At 39.7% G+C, this 18,631-nt stretch overlaps 1 protein-coding gene across 1 annotated transcript in view; it reads right to left on the bottom strand.

The window, feature by feature from the left end:
* Window positions 1-3,884: 3,884 nt before the first annotated feature.
* LOC110049051 (uncharacterized) overlaps window positions 3,885-18,631 on the bottom strand; it is a 44,447-nt gene continuing 29,700 nt past the window's right edge. Inside the window, exons 19-33 of the mRNA XM_089287516.1 lie at window positions 18,394-18,621; window positions 17,703-17,780; window positions 16,711-16,950; window positions 16,084-16,245; window positions 15,097-15,258; window positions 14,167-14,328; window positions 12,500-14,040; window positions 11,396-12,257; window positions 9,929-10,552; window positions 9,119-9,361; window positions 8,726-8,917; window positions 7,591-8,079; window positions 6,816-7,001; window positions 6,226-6,316; window positions 3,885-5,279 (exon numbers count right to left, since the gene is read on the bottom strand). Coding sequence (XP_089143642.1) covers window positions 5,114-5,279; window positions 6,226-6,316; window positions 6,816-7,001; window positions 7,591-8,079; window positions 8,726-8,917; window positions 9,119-9,361; window positions 9,929-10,552; window positions 11,396-12,257; window positions 12,500-14,040; window positions 14,167-14,328; window positions 15,097-15,258; window positions 16,084-16,245; window positions 16,711-16,950; window positions 17,703-17,780; window positions 18,394-18,621 — 5,426 coding nt within the window. The 3' untranslated portion in view covers window positions 3,885-5,113. The remainder of the gene's footprint in view (window positions 5,280-6,225; window positions 6,317-6,815; window positions 7,002-7,590; window positions 8,080-8,725; window positions 8,918-9,118; window positions 9,362-9,928; window positions 10,553-11,395; window positions 12,258-12,499; window positions 14,041-14,166; window positions 14,329-15,096; window positions 15,259-16,083; window positions 16,246-16,710; window positions 16,951-17,702; window positions 17,781-18,393; window positions 18,622-18,631) is intronic.

Here is an 18,631-nt window from a genome sequence, read left to right on the forward strand (position 1 = left end):
GTTTGGCTGAAAATGATACTCTGCCATAAAATCCCTGCTACATCTTGTACCAAAAAAGTTCAATTTTGTTGTTGAATTTGAACCCAAAGTGAAGGGGATGTTTTCATTTACAGTCATATATAAATTTTCTCCATGTTACTCCATGTGACTACGCCCAGGAGGAGGGAAAATGGACCTAACCAAGTTTTACACAAGGAGGCTCTACTCCAACGTCAACATACTTTCCCTTTTGTATAGTGTTTTTTTTTTTTTTTTCCAGAAAAGGTTACCCTTTCATATACATGTAGCTTTCAACTTGAAACCCCTTTCACATAACTACAGTAGACTCACTACTTCTCTTTTCGTGGATAAATTAGCAATGAGTGTTTAAAATCCCTACCTTTTTGTCATAAGTCCTGCAGTGCACCTTGAGTCAACTACAGTAAAAACCCGCATAAAAGAACAAGTGGATTAAGAACACTCAGGCTGAAATTTGGTCAAAAAAGCACCATATACATAAGAACACATTCAGCCTGAAATATGAAAATTGTTCTTATGAAAATTGGCTGCCAGCTAGATTACAATAACCTACTAGGGTATAGTACTAAGTACAGTACTAAGTAGATCAATATAATTATGTGCTATCCATTAATTAATTGAAATGTTGTGCTTGCACATTGATTTCATCTGTTGGTAGTATATGGAGTATTTAATTTTTAGAAACAATTTTAAGAACACCTTAAGAACATTTTCAGGTTGATTTTGCAGAAAACGCCCGATAAAAAAGAAGCCCCCCAAAACATGTGTACTTGTATGTGGGTTTTTACTGCATTAGAGTTCCCTCAGCTTGATGCAATACAAATTAAAAAGTAATGGACACTAACTATAGCAATAGTTTTCTTTCGTGAAAACAGAAATCACATTGTTTTTCCCTATCTTGGCAATTGTTTGTGTTAATTTCACTAGCAATGCAGAAATATTCAAAACGATTGTTAACAGGTATAATTAATATGATTTCAAGTTTTGATTTCAGAAGTTTGTTTACAAATCTCGTTTCTAAAACAAAAATAAGAATATACATACATCACCAGTGTGTTTGACATGATTGGACTGTAAATCTCTCCCGCAAAAAAGAAGATCTACACAGTCTCTTGGATGCTAATTTGTCTATCCATCACTAAAATTTTAGCCAGCATATTTACTCGAGCGTGGATGCTGACTTTTATACCATTCATGAAGAAATGTTCACTCTGGTCGAACTGTGTAGAACACAGAAAAAAATATAGTGTGAAGAACAACAAAATTAAAAGATTAAGCAATTTGAATTTTTTGCTTGAAGTAAGCTTATTTGAAAATACAAAATAATCAAATCACGGGTTTCGCATTTAGGATACGGGCAGCGCTAGAATTTCAATGTGTACATAAAAAAGTACAATACAGAAATAGGCCACCTAAGGCTTACCTTGTACTCTAGAAGGAGAGAAAGCGTGAGGGAAACCATCAAATTCTCTAGCCATACAAGAAAAAAGCTATGAACCACGTCTAGTAAACACGATCTCACTTCCTGCCTTTCACTTGTAACAATTCTTTGACCTCGCCGGCCGCGCTGTTGTGACCGATACATGACCACAGTCATAAATACCTCTCTCAGCTTTCATCTACGTGTGAGCAAAAGCCCCAGGCAAAATACTACATATTTACAAAAGCGAAACACAAGAACCAAAATGGCCGCTCTCAATTTTGGAGGTCTTCGAGAAACTCGTGCCCAGGCTCTCCTTGTTATCAGCCCAAAGTTTACATCTGAGTGAGTGAACATTTGCATATTTTGCCCCATAACAAGAGTCCTTTCTACGCTTCGCGTATCCACGACTAAAAAGTGGCGTTTATGGCGTCTTTTGCTGTTGATATTGATAAACAAAAAATATTGATAAACTTCGTGTTTCAATCGAAGCTTACCTACTTATCCGGACATGTTCCACATAAATTAAGAAGTTTCCCGCGCATTTTATTCATGAGCTATATTTTGGCTAGCACTCGACTAGTATTTGACTAGTACTTTAAGAGGCCGCAAATGCGCACTCTCTACTACTACTGAGAGTATAGCGCTATATTACATTAGTATAAATCTACTAGCGTTCTATCACGAATTTCATGATGTTCTTAAAACTAGCATATTTGCCCTCGAAGCCATAGACGTACGAGCTGGGGGGGGGGGGGGGGGAGGGCGTGGGGGCCTGCAGCTCCCCCAGCTACGGAAATTACGTAATTTTTCGCGCAAAACGCTCATGATTCAGGCAACGACTCTTGAGAGAAAACATTACAAAATAATGCTGTTGGCGTTATTTCCAAAACTCGTAAATAAAGGTTCCTACCTTTTATCTCTCTCTTTGTTATTAGATGTCCGACTGGCGCTCTGCAGGCGGTCAAGTGGTTTCTTATATACTAAAAAAGAGTTGCTACCTAAAGTAGTACCGTGGTAAGGGTACCATTCGTATCTGCTACTGATCTGAAGTATCGTTGCGCACCGAAAACACCATGGTAATCAGTCCTTTCCTTTCCGGCCTTCTCTTTTAGGTTTCAAGGCTTGTAAGCTACTTTCTCTGACATTTGCCTTGCAATAAATTGGACTTAGACTGAAATGACTTGAGTGACCGGGGCTTTTCTGTTGGCTACAAGTCGGTTAAATGTGTATCGTGGAAATCCACGATAAGGGTATTATTTCCTTTCCCAATTTTCCATCGACAAAACAAGGACACAATCAAAGCGAACGTTGACCAAGACTTTTGTTTTTGTGGAAGCTCTGAGAAGAGCCGTTTGGAATGTCTTAGCAATGGGGTGTTTTCATTTTTTTTCTTGAATTTTTCTTTGGAGATTATTGTTTTTCTAGTACTTCCATGTTGTTTACCATCTTGTTTACGTGGCTTCTGAATTCATGGAAGGCTTGCAGTGTAAGCTGCAAGTCTGCTGCAGCCAAAACAATACTATCTCGAAGGACTTCTAGCAATGCCTCGTGTTGTTCTTTGAACGTCGCGAGTATGTCGAGACGCTCGTCTCGAAAATAGGAAAGCTTCTGTAACGGTCGTCCAGACGGCCTATGCCTATGTTGCTGATCTACCGATCGCTTAACGAACGCCATAAAAGGAAGAACTTTTTCTTTTAATAAGTTTTAGATTTACTAGATTGAGACTGTTGATAGTATGCAAGCTTTTAATATAACTATCTTTCTGAATGCTTTCGTTTTTCGCGCATTTTGAGTGCGTTTGCACCCCGATTTCAACACTCACGCATTCGGGCATTGCGTATTTTTTTCGGGCAAAAAAATCACCGCCCTCCCCCCCCCCCCCCCCCCCGCCAAGGCCAAACGTGCTCGTAGGCCTATGCTCGAAGCTTCTCTTCTCGAGCAAATATTTGTTTTAAGAACATCAAATTTCCTCGGGCAACTATCAACCAATAGTTCCTCGACAAAAACGTTCTATTGGTTTTAGAAATCGAGCTCATGATTAAATTGTTAAATCAGTAGATTAGGTTTATCTGAAAAACTGTCCGTTATCGAAGATGCACTAAAAGCACGGTGAGAACTGAGTACTAGAACATGCCACTTCCCTTACGGTAGCAGAATCTCCTCATTGTTTCTCGATATCAGCAATCCAGATCAAACATTTTTGGCACACTAAATGCCGGGACTAAATGCCAGCCAGTTAGTTAGCTCTGAGGGAATGTCCGGCCGAGTGTGGCTGATGCACATCAACATTGTGTGTGTGTGTTGGGGGGGCGAGGGGAAGGGGGAGGGATAGTTGAGGGAAATTTGAAGACAACGACCAATTGTTGGCAAAAAAAGACGGGGTGTCTCAAAACTTGGCGTACATTCTAATGGCTTTTAACAAAATTCAAGAAGACACTGAGAGTTGAAGTTAGCTCCAACAACAATTTATTCTTCAAGACAGTGTAATACAATTTGTGCAAGCGTGCGCTGCGTTAAATCTCACTATTAAGTATATAAATCACTGAATGCAAAAATATAAGAAAACACCTTCCTTGAGAAATTAAAAACTCTCGACGTTCTAATATTGACCACATGAAAACAAATTGAAACGCTATACGTATAGAATTATTCTACGAAGCAGCAGTTAAAAATTGACCCTGGAAGATGCTAACTGGCTTCAACGGGATATTTAATTGAACTTAGTACAGCTTTCCTTTCCAACGTTTTTACATCCTTTTAATACAGTGTTACAGTTGAGTGCCATAACAATATGTTTGCTAAGTAAAATTTTATGTTGCATTACATAATAAACTTGACTAGGCAAAAGCAAACTTATCGAGGTGACTCGACTCAACTAAGAAACGACGAAAAGTCTCGTAACAGCACTAAACTGCGAGAGCACTGTGAGTGTCTATAAGTCTCAAAGTGCTTAATTGAAACATGTACACGCCCAGCTCTTGATTGCAAGCCTGACTCATTTACATAAACTGTGCATTAGGTTGCAGCTCTGGTCAAATTCCCTCTACCTTATGTGTTTATTTGGCTTGCACATGCCTAAAAAATGATTGCTTTCCAAAACTTTATTTCGTCAGAAAAGACAATTCACAGACTGCTTACAACATGTAGTTTTGCTTGCTTGAAATATGCTTTTTTCCCTATAGTTCTTTTTGCTTGCCTACAAGTGTATATCGCTGACAGGTTTTGTAGGGGTAGAACGTACCATAGTACGCTACAAATTGTAATTGTGTATCTCCAGGCCGCGCCTGAGTATGGTTTAAACCTCCAAAACGCATGATTACTTTTAGTTGATGCATTATGACCAATTCCCTTTAAGGAAGAAGCCTGCATGGAATCATGGTAGTTGTCTTCATCAACTTGAACTGGATATTTGTTTTGATGAATACAGCTACCATGATTCCCTGCAGGCGCTTCTCATAGAAGGACATGGCCATTGTGTGATAGTGCACGTGTATAGAAAAAAATAATCAACAAAATTAGTATTTTGGTACAAGCAGCAAAATATATCGACATTTAACTGATTTACAACAGTGCAATAGTGCAGGACAGAGTAACCTCTGCAACGCTATAAGGAGCTTCTGCTAGTTCTTCCAAAACCACATCAGTAGAATGGTCAAGAAGAACTTCATTTCACTAGTTCATCTCCACGTTCGGGCTTGGCTTACCAATATTCTCCAGCTTCAAATTACTGCTGACAAATCCCTGATTGTTTCCAGGGTAGTCGACATATATGTTATTGACACGATTTCGTCGCCTTGTAAGTTTATCTGTTTTGCCTTTCTTTTGACGAGACATTACGCTGAAACATACAAAATTAACACCCAACGTTAAGAGCTGCAAATAGCTTCCAAGGCTGGTTTTCTCTATGCCAATGCCAATGCCTGTGCCTGTGTCTGTGCCTGTACCAGGTATGCGGCCAATCAAAATCTTCACAAATTCCGAGTAAAAACAAATACTGGCAAACAAATGATCTCATTTAAGGCCATTGATCTTTGGCAAGAAATACCATACAAGCTTAAAGATCTAAATCAATTTGCTTTCTCCAAAAGTGTAAAAAACTGTTCTATCTCAGCAATATCAAACGTAAGCTTGCACAATTCTTCTAGCTCTTTCCTTTAGTAATTCGTCCTTCTACTCCCATGATTTTTTATGTTTACTCAAACGAGATGAAGGCTAACTCGATAACCTCGCGGTTCTATTAACCTCCATGCACAAACTATAGACCATTGTCACCTTTTATTGTTACATATGTATCTGTGACTGTGCCTGCCTATGCCTGTGCATGTGCCTACCTGTGCCTTTGTAAAAAACAAGCCTTGAAAGTCGTGGACTTAACCCACTCGCTCAGTGAAATATTGTTTAGTGAACAAATAAATTAAAGGTCTGGATCCGCCACTGGTAAGGGTATAACAACACTTTCTTAATAAGTAAGCCAGTTTTGCTCGAAGTGTAAACGTACGGAGAAAACTACCTGTCAATAAATACGTTGATAAATTTCCCTGCAATGGCATTTTAAACCTACCATTATAATAAAGGCAGCAAATCGGGCGTAATCTATAAGTAAGTAGCGCATGGTGGGTAGAGGAGACGAAAAACTTTCAGCCCTTCCGGGCCATATTACATAGTTTTCAACTATAAGATATATAGGGGCCTAGGCTAGATCCGCAAGTGCTGTTTTTTCTTTTTTGTAACATGTAGAACTTGCTGAACTGTTCTCTGTGAAAAAAAAAAACATCATTACTTACCAGTAGCACACGCCGAAAATGGCTACGATTAATATAACCCCAACAACAGACAGCGCAATAATTATTTGCATGGTTTTCTTGGAGGTTTCTTCTACAAGAAAAATAAACTCACTTCAATTATAGTTATAACAGGAATAAAGTTTGAAAGATCAAGAACCGGCCTTATATTATCTAGAGGGATCTATGCGTCTTAAAATTAATAAAAACAATAACAACAAGAAAAATCAAATATCTTAGAATCAGTGCTGTAACTAACCATCTATAGCCTTGGTAAAATACCCTTTAAAACCATGGTTGCCATGGAGACTTCAAAACACGCGATCAATCAATTGACACGCAAAATTTTTAACAAGAGTCATGAAGTTTGGAGGCTATAGCTTGAATACTACTTGAATTTGTAGGAATATATTGAAATCACCCCAGAAACGTCGTGCTCCAACCCTTCCTCAGGCTAAACAGGATAAGATCTTCTTTTCTCCACATACATATATAGCTGAAGGATACAAAACTACAATATCTAAGAATTGCATCGAGGAACAATTGTCCATGTATTTATGAGACAAATAAAAAACAAAAAGAACCTTTTTTACCTTCGTCGCCGACCGCTTTAACACGATAGCAGTCATCTACACTATCAGAGTTCTTGCTTTTAGTTGTGTATCCGGATGGGCAGGATTGGCACCTGACCTGACCTTCTGTGTCCTGATAACTACCAATATCACACTCACGACAGTGTTTGGTTGATGTGTCCAAGAAGAACCCAGGGGGACATCCAACTATGTAATAAAGAAAAAAATGACGTAAAGGTAAACCAGTCACTATTTCCTTCCTTCGGCTTCTTCCCCCTTTTCTTACACCCTCCTTTGTTTTCTTGATTTCTTCCTTCCTCCCTTTTACTACGTCCTCCCTTGCTCCCGTCCTTTATTTCATTTCATTGTATGTTTTGTTGTAGCTGAAATTCTCAAATTTTAAAACCTTTGGTACTATTTCAAATGACTTAATACGGTGATTCTAAGACTAACGTTCCTCGTCAAAGCCCAAAGAACGTTCACATAGGAGACTTGGCCAGGTCAAATCCATACGGATAACGGTGCCATGATTGAACTCCGATGAAAGCACTACTAGTTAAACTTCTAACATGACCTACAGGACTGCTATGAAGAGCTGGTACAGAGCTAAGGCTTCTACGAGGTGCATGGGGCAGCATTAGGGTGTCAATGATTCTTTGAGCTGTTTTAGCTTAAAATTTTTCGGGTTTGCTGTCTCAATCAGAGCCCCAATCATAGCCCCGAAGGTCCCGAAGGTCCTAACAGGATGGATCAACAAAGATTTGATGAATTCAAAAATATTTTAGTTCCCACTTACCACACGAGCTATTCCCAATGTCAATAAAATAGCCCAAACCACAAGTGAACTCGGAAGACAAATGCTGCAGCGATCCTTGCCTTGCTACTAACACGTTTTCACTGATGTTCATGGTGAACTGCCCCATGGAAACTACGTACTGTAGTTGAAAGGCCACCGAGCCTGCCTTTTCAGCTGCATTTGGTGCCGATGCATTTCTCTTAGACGTCCTGAAGATCACTGTACACTCTATTGTTGTAATGGAGTCGGAGCCAACCGCTCGTTTCTTTCTACCTCCAGTAAAACTTTCACAACCAGATACCTTTACATCTGCGATACTGCACAAGCCAGACTCAAAGCATTCGTATTCCGGTACTGGTCTGATTGCTTGCAGGAATGCTTCACGGAAGGATGTTTCTATCTCCATGAACTGCTCTTTCGTTCTACATGTCTGCGTTAATGGAAACTGCAAAGATATACGTTGGCGCATTTCCCGCGGGGAGGACGATGCTGCAAAGCATAGAACAGTAGTAATAATTGCTAAAAGAGAACTCTTTAGCCGGACAACTCCTTTCCTTTCTAACCTGGGAGCCTGCGTATATATTAAATCATAGGTTTGCTCAATTGTAAAAACCGAAGTTCATCATAGTAATCGTGCAGAATGAGAAATTCCCATTAAGAAGGTTCTGAAAACAAAAAAAAAAGCTGAATCCCAGAGAGGATTATCATGCTCCTGCACTTGTTGAATCCTCAGGGTTTTTTAAGCATTTACATCTAAATGTATACCTATCACCATATTCAAATTTGCAATTGGCCAATCACAAGTGTACTGTCCTGATATTCTACGATATTAATTTATTGATATAAGGCTTAATTTATATAGGTAATCATATGAATGCGAGTACAATTAAAAAATGATAAATTTGCCTGCTCTGAGCCAATCACAGTGCAGTAATTTTCTAAGTTATGAAATAAAAATTGATATAAGGCTAATTTACGTACTCATTACGCTGACACTTTATAACCAGGCTTTAGTTGACCAGACATGTTGTTCCTTAGTCTAGTCTGGCCTTAACGTGAAAGCAGGAAAGATTCAGGTCATCAACAGATTTCCAGACTACAACAGAGCATATAGAATCTAGATTTAGATACTTACGAAGACATTTAGGAAGACTCTTGATGACTTCTCCGTTCCACTTCCAACTTGTATCAGGTCCACATTCGTATTCGATAACAGCGCTATTGGAAAATGCCATTCCATTTTTACAGCCCAGTGTACATCCTTGCTTTCCCGAGTAACTCATACACCGTTTGTATCCATTCACGGGCTCATCCATCGGCTCGCATTCTGTTGAGGAAAAAGAGAATTGCCAAGCTCATGTAAAGTTGAATGACAAACATAAGAACAGATAAACTTGAAACAGACGAGATGCAATGTGTTTGAAACAAATAAAGAGAGAACCAAACTTGACAATAAAAGGTTTTTAACTGAAACGTGTAAGGATTTACGATTAACAATCAAACAAATGACAATGGACTACTTATTTACCCTTTTCATCGTTGATAGCCTGCTCACAACGGCTTCCCCAAAATCCTTTGGGACATTCGCATCTGTACGAGTTAATGCCATCTATGCATTTTCCACGGACGCAGGAGCCTGGTGTACAGTCGTTTATGTTGGTGTCACAATGTGTACCTGTATATCCCACTTGACATTTGCAAACCATTTCGTCTGCGGTACGGTTTTTACATTCAATTATATGGGAACAGTTCTTTTCACACAATTCCAGGGCTGTAAAGAAACATCTTGCGTGTAAATTGAAATGTAACCCTAGCTAAACCTGTCTATCAGGAAGTTTTATTCAGTTAATATATTACACCATTGTTCATGTCAAATGGTTACTTTTGCAGTCACGTTGGTTTTGCGGTCGTCAATAAAGTCGTACATGTTAAAACCTCAGGAGCTAAACAATCCTTTTTGGTTGTCGAACGATTGCAAAGGGAACTATAAAATAACAGCTAGCTGAGAAAGATGGGGAATACCAAAGGTAACAAACTCCAGGCCCCTAACTGCTGTTCTGTTTAAGTTAGATGTGTAGAAAGATATGCAATACCGGTCTGGCTCAGCTCCTTTTCCCTTCTTAGTGTATTATACCCGATGAGAAAGTTTATATGAAGACATGATTGATCATCGCAGTCATATACACAACTTTTCATGGTTTTATCATGCGAGAAGGGGCACGCCCCACCTCTGGGAAAAAGACTGGCCAGGGCATTTTCTGGGGTCGCGATACCAACTGTGGCAAGGAAACCCCTAGAAGCCCAAGTTCACTAAGCCTGTGATAACGCTTCCGCTTACCTTTGCAACTCGTAGGAAATCTCTTTTGGGTATTGCCCTTTAAACCAAATATGAATTCAACCCAGGCCTTGACATCGCCACCAATAGGCCACGCACACCTATGAGCAGCATTCCACATGTGACTGGTGCTTCCGAGGGTGAGCCATATGTGAAACTGATGCATTAACCCGGCGTAGGAGTCCTCTATAATGTACCTGTCAGTTTTAGAAGAGTATTTTTGTCCTAACACCATGTAGCCTCCCCTTACGAGAGACGCACCAGTCGGTACATCGACTCTATCAAGTTCTTGACCATCCAGGTATAGGGAAAATATACCCAGATCTCCACTCCAAATGACTCCGATAAAATGCCAATTGCCATTGATTATACGACAAGGTACGTCAAGTGAATCAGTTTTGACCTTGACTTGAAGTTTTGAGTCTGTAAAAAAGATCTCAATTCTTTCTTCTGGAGAGCCTGGCACGTAATAACTGAAAGGTGTACCATTGTGGTAATTCTCATTGGCATTCAGCCAGAAAGCTATGGAAATGTTGGCTAAATTCGGTTTGTTTCCTTCGTCAGCGACAATTACTACGTCTGTTGACGTCTTGCGATTGAACAGTATATCAAAGTTGTCGCCAAGAGCTGTCATAAAAAATCGAGTAAAAGGAGATAATTGAGTGCATAAAATTCATGAGTTCAAGTTAAAATAACAAGTAAATAAGAGCAAAATTAAAAGGGGCTAACAGCCAAAGATTCTTCTCCCGGTAAACAGGAACAACATTAAATTAACTCTTGATATAACCTGATAACCAAATTATTACTGAATGAAAATTAAAATACTTCAATTCCTTTTTTGTGTGGGGTCAATCTTTATTGCATTTTCAAGCAAAACACCTGATGTTTTGTTGTTAATCTGCTCTTGATTCTGAGCGCCTCAATGTGGAGTTGGAATTCAATTTTGTGTTTGAGTTGGAATTTTGAGTCAGAGTATGAGTTAAAATTCTTTATTCCACACTTGAACTCAAACTCGAAAATCGGACTCGAACTCATGAAATTGACAGTCAATAAAACTATCTAAGATTTTTTTGGTATAAATGTACTAGGGTTCCATTTTAAATAACCTAGTTAGCAGTTTTCGGTTGCTAACGAAATGGTGGCCGCTTCTTTGCGTTTTCGAAACGTCTGTGAAGAGGAATTAGATAAGGTTTTGAACGACCATTGATTGATATAAAAACGCTTACATCATTCGGTCTGTCCCCTTAAAATCTCGAGCTCATAATGTAATATAGGCCATTCCCTAGTTGCCTGTTGCCTCTGCGTCAAAACGAGTCTTTGTACGAAACCATTCATACGAAAATGTGTTCTACCTTGTGGTTCATTTTCATGCAAATCAAACTCAATTTCATATGAAAGGTTTTGCTCGAGGACTCGGTTTGAAACAGAGGCACAAGGTGACTGAAATGGCCTATTGTTAAGTAGACCTACCTATCCCACAATCCGGACCAGTATGTGATGGATGACACACACACTTGTAATCGTTAATCAAGTCGACGCAGTGGGAGTTCAATGGACAAGGGGTAGACAAGCAGTCATTCACGTTTTCCTCGCAGATCTCTCCAGTGAAGCCCACGACGCATGTGCAGTTGAACTCAATGGCGTTAATGGGTTTGCAGTTACCGCCATTTAAACAAGGAAATGCTTCACAAGGATTATTGGTAATCTCGCAGAACTTTCCAAAAAGTTTGCCAGGGCAAAGACATTGAAAGTCAGCAACAAGGTCAACACAAGTGCCATTGTTTAAACAAGGGGATGAACTACACTCGTTGATATCATTTTCGCAAAATGTTCCGTTAAATCCATTTACGCATGAACAGGAATACCTGGAAATATGGTCAACACAGCTTGCATTATTGGCACATTTATTGTCTACGCAATCATCAGTGTTTACGTCACACAGCTCGCCCGTAAATCCTGATGTACAACGACATGAAAATGCGTTTACTCCATCGCTGCATGTGGCACCATTTGCACACGGACTTGACGCACATTCGTCAATATCAATCTCACAAATGCTTCCTTCAAATCCAGCAGAACAGTTACAGAAAAACCCATCAGGCCGGTTCACGCAGTAACTTGTGTTTTTAGTGCAATTTGCTTCTAGACAGTAATCAGTCATATGTTGACAGAGGTTTCCATAAAACCCCATTGGACAGGAACAGGTGAAGTTTGACACACGATCGACGCATTGTCCTCCGTTTTGACACGGCTGCGCCTCACAGTCATCGATGTTGGTTTCACAATTGCTCCCAGAAAACCCTCCAGAACAAACACAGGTGTAGTTGTTAACCTTTAAATGATACATAAATGAGAAATTGAATTAATCGAATGAATTGGTGTAAGACATTGGCGCGATAAATGATTAACAGAGACACGCAATGCAAGAAAGAATAGTATGTTCAAGCATGTGTATATCGTTAGCCCTCTACTTACGTCGCCCAAGCTTTGGGCAAGCGCTTTTATTTAAACTGACGAGGGCTTGGTTCACGTTGTTGGTATCAAAAAAATTTTCAGCATAACGGTATAACCTACCTCATCAATACAAGTAGAACCGTCTGCGCACGGGAAAGAGTCGCATTCATTTATTTCTTCTTCGCATAGTTTCCCTGTATATCCTGGGATGCAATTGCAATGGTAGACATCTATGCCATCAATGCAAGTTGCAAACACAGAGCAATTGTGTTCGGCACAATCATCAATGTTCACTTGGCATTGGCTTCCTGTAAACCCTGCAGGACACTCACAGCTAAAACCGTCAACAAGATCAGTACATGTCCCATTGCTATGGCATGGCTGGCTAACACATTCATCAATGTTAACGCTACAGGTTTTTCCGGTATAACCTGAAAGACAGCTGCATACGAAGTCATTTATGCCGTCACTGCAGGTTGCCATGTTTACGCACGGCCTTTCAGCACACTCATCGATGTTCGTTTCACATTCTAGTCCTGTAAAACCGGGACTGCAGTAACACCGGAATTCGTTGATACCATCAAAGCAAGTTCCACCATTCTGGCATGGGCTTCCCCCGCACTCGTCAATGTTAATTTCACAGTGGGTACCACTAAATCCCTCAACACAATGACACTCAAACTCGTTAATCCCGTCTAGACAGGAACCGTTATTTAAGCACGGATCCGACTTGCATTCATCAATGTCAATGTTACATGTTTTACCAGAAAACCCGGGAGAGCAGTCACAGCTATAATCTCCATAACCATCTATGCATGAAGCATTGTTGGAGCATGGCCCAGAGCTACATTCATCAATGTTTTGCTCGCACGAAATTCCATCAAATCCTTTGAGGCATCGACAAATATATTGGCCAACTCCATCAATGCAGGTGGCGTTATTTTGGCATGGTTCTGTGGCGCACTCGTTGATTTCAAATTGACAGTCACTCCCGTAAAATCCTCTTGGACAGACGCAAACATAGCCATTGGTCTGATCTGAGCAGCTTCCGTTGTTTTGGCATGGATTAGAGGAGCATTCATCAATATCAGTTTGGCAGTGATCACCACTAAATCCTGCCTCACACTGACATTTGTAGCTGTTAACACCATCAATACAAGTAGCTCCATTTAAGCAAGGGTTTTCTGGTAAACAGTCGTTGATGTTTTCTTCACAGTTTCGACCTCTAAATCCTGTGACACACGTGCACTGATAAGAATTGAATTTGTCAATGCAAGTGCCGCCATTAAGACACGGATTAGATTTGCATTCATCCTCTTCTAGATCACACTTCTCTCCAACGTAGCCTGGTTCACAGTGACACTTGAACATATTGACAAGATCTTCACAAGTAGAATTGTTTATGCACGGATTAGACTCACACTCATCGACCTCTTGTTCACAGGTCTTACCAATAAAGCCAGGGATGCAATCACAGGCGAAATCATTTATTTGATCTTTGCATGTGGCTTTATTAAGGCATGGAAAGCTGGCACATTCATCAATGTCTACTTCGCATTGTTTACCAGTGAAGCCAGGGATACAAGTACAGCGGAAATCTGCTATAAGGTCGGTACAGGTACTGTTGTCTTGGCATGGATTGGAATCGCACTCATTTATTTCTGAAAAGAAAACAGGTGTACCAAACTTAGCATATACATGTACCATCTAACTGTGTTGCTGGCTGTTTAAAGGATCAAGAATCGTGAAACACAGATTTAAGGCATGGCATAACAACGCAAACATACCTATGCAGCTTGAAGAACTCGTCGAGCCACCTTGAAGAGTAGCCTTTGTTCCAGAACAATTAATGCAACTCTTTTGCTCAAAGTTGGGCTGGTATGATCGTCTGTTGCATGGTACACAGGGCTTCAAACCAGTATTTGAAAAGGTTCCAGGCTGACAAGGCTCTGAGAAAAGAGTAGAATAATGGACCCTAGTCAGCTCCTTTACGATGCCATCGAAATTATTGATATTGAATGGTGAAGCGAAATATTTTTGCTTTACTGCAAGTTGTGTTCCTGAAAGAGTGTTTAATTAGCTGGAGTACTTTCACCGAGATTTCCTTCGTTTCGACATGCTCGGAATAAAACATAATAGCCAAACTCTGACACGTAAACAAAAATAAAGGTGTGGCTGATCGTTTCTCACTGAATGTAAAGCAATATCACAGGAAATGCCCTTTCCTAAAGATATGTGCTCTTGTCAATGTGTGAACGATGTTAAAATTAATTAATAATGATCAAAATATAAATCTGGTTCTAAACATTCAGTTCGCGACTCTTTTGGGTGTATTATTAGCGAGTCAACAGTCGACTATGTTTTACCTTGGTTATTCATGGTTTAGTTTTTTTTTTTTTTTTTTTTTTTTGCATTCTTTATGGCAACTAAATATTTGTTTCGGCTATTTCGTCAGCGAACCATTAGAAACAGACACACTGCACTGTAAAAGTACGAGTCCTGGGTAGGTGTGTATCATGTAGGCCATATCTTGGGGTGATCAGATACAGCTAAACCTATACTGTATACCACAAATCCCTAAGCTTTCAAACGTCCATTTGCCTAAGTTTTCTTCTCTCCCGAAAGGTTTGAAAGCCAATCTAAATGTGATTTTAAAACTGAGAGAGTCCTACCAAGCGTCTCATGGAATTCAAAATAAAAGATCTACTGGTTTCTACCTGCGCAATCGCTACTTCTCGTTGCACCATCTCCAGGGGTCGTCATGTTCCCTCCACAAGCAAGACACTCTGTCTGCCCAGTTAGATTCTGATACTGTCCCTTTTCACAAGGATAACATCCCTCCAAACCAGTGGGAGAGAAAAATCCTTTCTTGCAAAAAGCTGTAATAAAGTGCGTTATGTAAAACAGAATCATATAATCTATAGATTTAGCCAAGCCTAAAAGCGTAGCTCCTGCTCGCAATAATTATCTATAAAGAAAAGAGGGGATTTGTTTTCTTGGATTTTCTTGGAAGAAAAGTCAACAACCCGCCAGGGTTTAACTCACGCCCAAATTTTTCCTTCGCACATTGTCCCCACTTCTTCCCCTGTATAACCTGACCTGAGCCTGCGATCCAATCGAAAATCAGTACCTGGTCAGGAGTCAAATTTAAAAAACACGTGACCTCGATGAGCCATAATCCTGAGCCCGCGATATTGTCACGTGATACTGGAAAGTGTATACATGTATCTTGTTTTGACAGCTGTCAATAAACCATGACATAGATGTCCAATATAAAAGATGTACCTATGGTAATGGTGCTACTCTTTTATTTTTCAAGGTATTGGGCTTGGCGTACGGACAGTCACGTGACAACCACGATTTAGATCGATGGGTTACCAAATTTTCTAAATTATGGGGCTCCACTCGCGTGCCTTCAACGCGCAGGAGCTCCGCCATAATTCCCTATTGCCTTGCCTTGCAAAAAGATGGTAGTTGATATCAGTAGCCTAAGAGAAGTCTAGTTGGTAGGTAACTAAACTCAGTTTTGTTCTGAATCATCAAGTAAAGTCAAGTCCTCTTTTTTTTTTTTTTTTTTTGCAGTTTGAAACTTTCAACACTTGGCTGGTATCAAGAGACCCTTAAAAAGCCTATCAATATAAAAATGTAGCAAGATATAAATATTGTAATATTAAAGAATATCCTGAAAATTCTTTATTAGTTACCTTTGCAATATGAAGAGTTTTGTGATCGTTTGTCTACTGTTGACATCCCCAGTGGACAGCTCTTACACTCCACCTGTGCTTCACTGTCTTGGTAAAACCCCTTGCGGCATTCTTGGCATTCGTTTTTACTGATGTTGAGGTAGTAACCAATCGGGCAGTTCACTGTTAAATTAACAATTAATCCCCCATAAAGGACTTATTCCTAAGGTAATCTCCCTCTAGTTGTTTTTAGATATGGCGAACCCGTTCTTCGGTGTATATTGTTACAATGCACATTGCTTTGGTACGAGTCGCAACGGTGATAAGATAATGCAAATCGATTTTCCTTGCGATATGATATATATATTTTCTCTGAGAAAATTCTTAATGTTGGTTTGGTTTTGTTCGATTTACATCTACAAGTAAAAGATTAGACTAAGAGTATTAACTGATTCAAGAAAACAGTCTTCATTGTCGTTAAACACGCCAGACAGGATATTTGTGTTAACATCTCCATAACTATATGTGTGTTGTAATTATTACAAACGCAATAACAAGGATGTCCCTAACACATTTGAGAAAATATGTTATGGTTTATTAAGGAATGCCACACGTAAGAAATTGAGAAAGAAAGTTAATGATACTTACCACACAGCTTGTTTTTGATAACTTGCCCTTCGGAGCATGTTTTCTGGACTTCAGAGGTAACAAAGGACCCTACTTTTGGTACGAGGGTTTCCCCTTCGACAAAGACACTGAGATTGCCTGCGTCTACCGACTTCTCCAGTTTAAGTGCAGCATTTTCCAAAGCTGCTGTTGCTTCAGAACTGATGTCTTTCATATTCGCGGAAGTGAGATTACTGTCATTTCTGAGGCCAGAGAGTTCAACTGAAAGGCAAACAAAGTCAAAGATAATAATTATAACAGTAGCTTGGGTAGCTTTAATTTCCACCACGAGAAAACTTCTTCTCTTGTCGGGACTCGAGGAAACCGGGTTGGCGGAACTTCGCCGGTTATAAAGTTTTAAATAGTTAGTAAAGACTGCCAAACTTAATGACTTTATCAAGTAAACAGCTTAGTATCACACGTCGCTGCGGTCGGACCTTGACGTTTCCATGGCAACCACATATTCAATTAATTATGAAATTTGTGATAACGCAAATTAATATAAATAACTGTTTTGCCGGCACGGAGCAGAGGGCTGGTGGCGGGTTCGAGGTACGCAGTGTTTAGTACGATTAGAGTCTGAAATTCGTTGCCATTAGCAGGGTGAGACATTCCACGGTCAGCCGTCTACACTTGCAAAGTTCGCTTTCTTTTTCTCGGTTATACAGGAATGTTACTTTCCGATTGTTTGTAGTTCTTTAGTTCTGTCACTTACTTACATGGCTTCGCTGTCCAACGCACCCAATTAAAACACGATGTGTGTCCGGATGAGTAGTGGACCCAAAATAATATTAAGCTCCCTAAAATCTCAAAAGAAAGAAGGGACTAATGATCCGTATGTGACCGTAGTGTCCCCAATTAGTTTTCTAAAGCGAGATACCATTGGCACTTAAAATAAAGTCTTTCATTCATATATTCATTTATGAGAAATTTAAACCTTCTCCTTGACGCAGAAAGAGAAAAACAACACTTACCAACAATATCAAACTCTACAACAGCTTCTTCCAAAACAGAACGTCGCATCCTTAGAAGAAATTCCTGCACTTTGATACCTGGAATTCAATAAAATACTGATGGTATTAGTTTTTCTATACGCAGTAGAGTTGGCCATTCCATCAGGCTAAAGATGTCTTAAAGGTAATGCTGGTCATTTGTCATGGCGACTATCGTCCTTGGATCTTTTCTGTAATGACCTTGCGGTGCCACATGGCCGATGTTAGCGATTTAGAATCAGGCTACCCAATGTGTACCCTAATGAAGCGAAAAAACTAAAGGAAAGAAGATCGATGCCAGTTTTGAAAACTGGCGAGTATCACTTGGGAGCATCGCATTCCTTAGTTTGTGCTGCGTCATTTGCACGGAAAGGAGAAAATGTTTGAAACCATAACGTCGGATATCCCTTATGTTTGATGAGTTCTTGACCAATCGCGCGCGAGGAAATAAATAAGATGTAAATTGATTAACGATTTACTATCATGGTCATGGGCATACCTAAAAAACATATTTTCATAGATGAAAACCTAAAAAAAAGTGTTCCAACTTTGTTCAAATTGCCATAACTATAAAACTAATAATTAAATGATTGTTCACAATGCAGGCTTTGGTCCTTCTATAATCAGAAAATGAACACAATAAAATCGCAGTAAACACATCCCTTAGACTCACCTGAGAGACTTCGTCTTCGTCTTTTATCACTGTAACAAGTCACTTTCACATTATCAGCCTTACATTTGTCCCTTAAGGTATCAGCCTGACAGACTTCGTTGAACACGGAATCATTCAACAACTGTATAAACTGTTCCTTTATCTGTCTTTGGACGTCTGGATCTGAACAGTTTCCACTGAAGAAATGTAGCTTGTTAGTCTTTCTCTCGGAAATCGGGACCGAACTCGCTGAAACGAC

Source organism: Orbicella faveolata, unplaced genomic scaffold (genome assembly GCF_042242905.1).
Source record: "Orbicella faveolata isolate gen_17 unplaced genomic scaffold, um_ofav_v1 contig_14, whole genome shotgun sequence".
NCBI classification, from domain to species: domain Eukaryota; kingdom Metazoa; phylum Cnidaria; class Anthozoa; order Scleractinia; family Merulinidae; genus Orbicella; species Orbicella faveolata.